The following is a 3,460-nucleotide window of genomic DNA, read 5'->3' as shown; positions in this document are numbered from 1 at the left end:
TCTTAAAATGTGGACACTCATGTCTAGAAACCCAATCCGCTTTTATAGGGGTCATGAACTGACATCTGAAACAATTAAAAGGTTGGCTGAAGCACTGACTCACTCTTGGAGAGCACGTCAGATTATTTTACTATTTTGAGGCTGCCTTCATTACAATTCTTCAGAAATTAGAGAGAAGAGCCACTCCTGCTAATGTTTTGGTTTTCTATATGCTAGAAAACTGAAGCTGGACAGAACAGGCAGGAGCACAAAGCTGCTGTGCTGTGGCAAAAGGCACAGCCAAGCTGCTCACCAGCTGCCCTGGAGGTTGGTGGCACCTCAGAGCTTGGCACTGCAAGTGCTGCTGTGCAGTCTTGTGAATTCCTTGTTGCTGCAGAGCTTTTTGCATGCAATCCTGGACCCACCCATGGAAAAGTAGCTTGCATGTCTCTGTACTCTGTGCCAGTACCTAGCCCTGATAAGCTATGATAAAAAAAGGGTTATGCTGCTTGGTGACAGCTTCATCAGGCAAAACACTTTTATCAGGGTCTTTATGCTTCAGGCAAAAAGCTTCCCCACCCCAGGGAGCACAAGAGAATAGAGATCCTTAGGTCAGATAAAGGATTTGTAGTTTTTTTATCACTATGACTATTCAGAGACCTGAATTTTTCCCTGTCATTGTAATAGTGAGGAGCTGGTCCGCTGGCACTAAAGCAGTTTCAGGAAAAACAGAGAGCATCCCAGAGCTCACACTTACACATGTGAGCAATCAGCAGGCTGCAGGGCAGCCCTTTGGGTGGCACAGATGTTCTAATCCAGCCAGTGATACCAAAACTGCATTTTGTAGTCCCCCTCTGCCTGAAGGCTGACCCACAGGCTCAACACAGCCCACACAGAGACAGAAGCCACCGTGAGAGTGCTGTGCCAGAACAGCCAAACATTTCTAATCCTTTCTCTTTCCTGCACAGGCATCTGAGATGAATCCCACCAGCCAATTCGTTGGCACAACAGAATATGACTATGGATACGATGAAAACACTGCTCCATGTAACGAAGGAAACAACTTTCGCAGGTTTAAATCCCTCTTTCTGCCAATTCTTTACTGCCTTGTGTTTATCTTCTGCCTCCTGGGAAACTCCTTGGTCCTCTGGGTTCTCCTGACCAGGAAAAGGCTGACAACAATGACTGACATCTGCCTGCTGAACCTCGCAGCCTCCGATCTCCTCTTCGTTTTGCCCCTCCCTTTCCAAGCCCACTACGCTTCAGACCAGTGGGTTTTTGGCAATGCCATGTGTAAGGTAATGGCTGGGATTTACTACACAGGTTTTTATAGCAGTATTTTCTTTATAACCCTCATGAGCGTAGACAGGTACATAGCAATTGTCCATGCTGTCTATGCCATGAGGATACGAACAGCCACTTGTGGCATAATTATCAGCATGATCCTGTGGCTGGTGGCTGGCTTGGCTTCTGTGCCCAACATCATGTTCAGCCAGGAGCTGGAGGTCGAGCAGGCGTTGCAGTGTGTCCCCACGTACCCCCCAGGTGACAATACCTGGAAGGTTGCTTCTCAGTTTGCAGCCAATATCCTGGGCCTCTTGATTCCCTTTAGCATCCTTGTTTGCTGCTACACTCAGATACTAAAAAACCTGCAAAAATGCAAAAACCGCAGCAAGGTCAAGGCGATCAAGATGATCTTCATCATCGTCATCGTCTTCTTCCTTTTCTGGACTCCTTTCAACATTGTGCTGTTCCTGGATTCTCTGCAGAGCCTGCACGTCATCAATGACTGCAAGGCGAGCTCCCAGATAGCGCTGGCCCTGCAGCTGACAGAAACCATCTCCTTCATCCACTGCTGCCTGAACCCCATCATCTACGCCTTCGCCGGTGTCACCTTCAAGGCCCATCTCAAAGGACTCCTTCAGTCCTGTGGTCGTGTCCTCTCCAGCCCTGCCGGAGGTGCCGGGGCTGGACAGTCATTTTCAGCACCCACCCAGCTCTCTGGCTGGTCTGACAGTGCAGGGGTCCTGTGAGCACACCTGAGCCACCTTCTGCTGGGGCGAGGGGCCGGCCAAAAGTCTGCTGTGGTCCTGGAGGTCGTGCCATGTATGCAGCATCCCCTGGGAGATGCAGTATGCTGTGCCTCCTGTTGGGACACACTGTGACCTGCCACACAAGAACTTGTGACATCGATTTCCCAAGAGAACCAGTGCATTTATGAAATGGTGAACATACATTGCCACAGAATAATTTTTAATTAAGTTTTAGAGCTCCTTTAATACACTTCAGCAAGCAGGCTGCTTCCTCTAGTATCTACTTTCTCCTCTGACAAAAGCATCGCTTCTGCCTCACCCCCAAGTATGCTGTGCCTTATGGCAGCTGAATCCCTACATCCCTGGGACAAGTGTGTGACACCCCTCTGGAAGGTGGGAAGTGGACAGGCATTGGGATTGCCTCATACGGCAAAGAGGGAATCACCTCAGACACTGTCACAGTTTCCCCTTTCCCTCAGATCCCAGAGGAAAAAGCCCCTCAGCTCAGCACCCTGCTTGTTGTGGAATGGGCCCAGGGGGACAGGCCTGGAATCCTTGAACTGCTGTCACCCAGAGCAGCCTTTGGTAGTGATGCCTCCAAAACTAACAAAGCAATGGCTCCAGGTGTCCCCTATACTGGTCACTCATGGAGGTTCCCACGCTTGAAAACGTTGTCCTCAGAGCAGGTGGGGGCTCTGCATCACCTCTGGAGCTGTGGCAGCTCCAACTCTGTGCCTTCCATGCTCGCTGCTAAATGTAACCATCATAAAATGACCTGTAGCAAAGCAGGATCCTTCTCTTTTCCCAAATATCTTAATTTTCTGCCATTTAAAAAATGCTTTCTTCAAATAAACATTAGCTACACCTTTTTTGTCTTGGTTCTTGATAGTCTGCCTGACTCACAAGCCTTGATTAGGACAAGGAAACTGAGTTTGCATATTTTTGAGTGGGTATCACACAAATGCATCTGATGGAATTGAGAGGCACCCTGAAGTTCTTCAGCAAAACAAGTCTTATCTCCACTTTTCTGCTAAGGAAGCTTTGTTCTCCAAATCCCAGTAAAAATTCACAGGGAAAAAATATAATTTATATTGAGGTAGTATTACTGCAAATACATTTTTAAAAGTTAATCAAGAGAACGCCTGAAATCTGGGAAAACCCAGCCTGATATTGTAAAAGAGTTTCTTTTTTAAGGTAATAAAAATTTTAAATATTTTCCTAAGTTTACCTTTCCTTCTGAAAATATAATTTCTTATTTTTATCCTTCCTAAAAATTAAAAAAGGAAAAAATTAACCTTGGTGCCAAAATATTCTTGCTATTAACTATGTAGTATAGAAAATACTTCTTTATTTTATTATCGATAGCATGAGTAACGTTTCTAGGCTTTATTCCTCAATGAACAAGAAATACATTGCAACTCAATTATTATATTCTTCTACTTCTCAGA

At 46.1% G+C, this 3,460-nt stretch overlaps 1 protein-coding gene across 1 annotated transcript; it reads left to right on the top strand.

The window, feature by feature from the left end:
• The first annotated feature begins 956 nt into the window (after positions 1 to 956).
• LOC118701996 (C-C chemokine receptor type 8-like) lies at positions 957 to 2,012 on the top strand. The gene has a single exon (XM_036406994.2). It carries the CDS (start codon positions 957 to 959, stop codon positions 2,010 to 2,012), a length of 1,056 nt encoding a protein of 351 aa, XP_036262887.1.
• The last annotated feature ends 1,448 nt before the right edge of the window (positions 2,013 to 3,460 follow it).

This window comes from Molothrus ater, chromosome 1, assembly GCF_012460135.2.
Source record: "Molothrus ater isolate BHLD 08-10-18 breed brown headed cowbird chromosome 1, BPBGC_Mater_1.1, whole genome shotgun sequence".
Taxonomy (NCBI): domain Eukaryota; kingdom Metazoa; phylum Chordata; class Aves; order Passeriformes; family Icteridae; genus Molothrus; species Molothrus ater.
The sequence above is the reverse complement of the archived record's forward strand: the minus strand, read 5'-3'. Positions and strand labels throughout refer to the sequence as shown.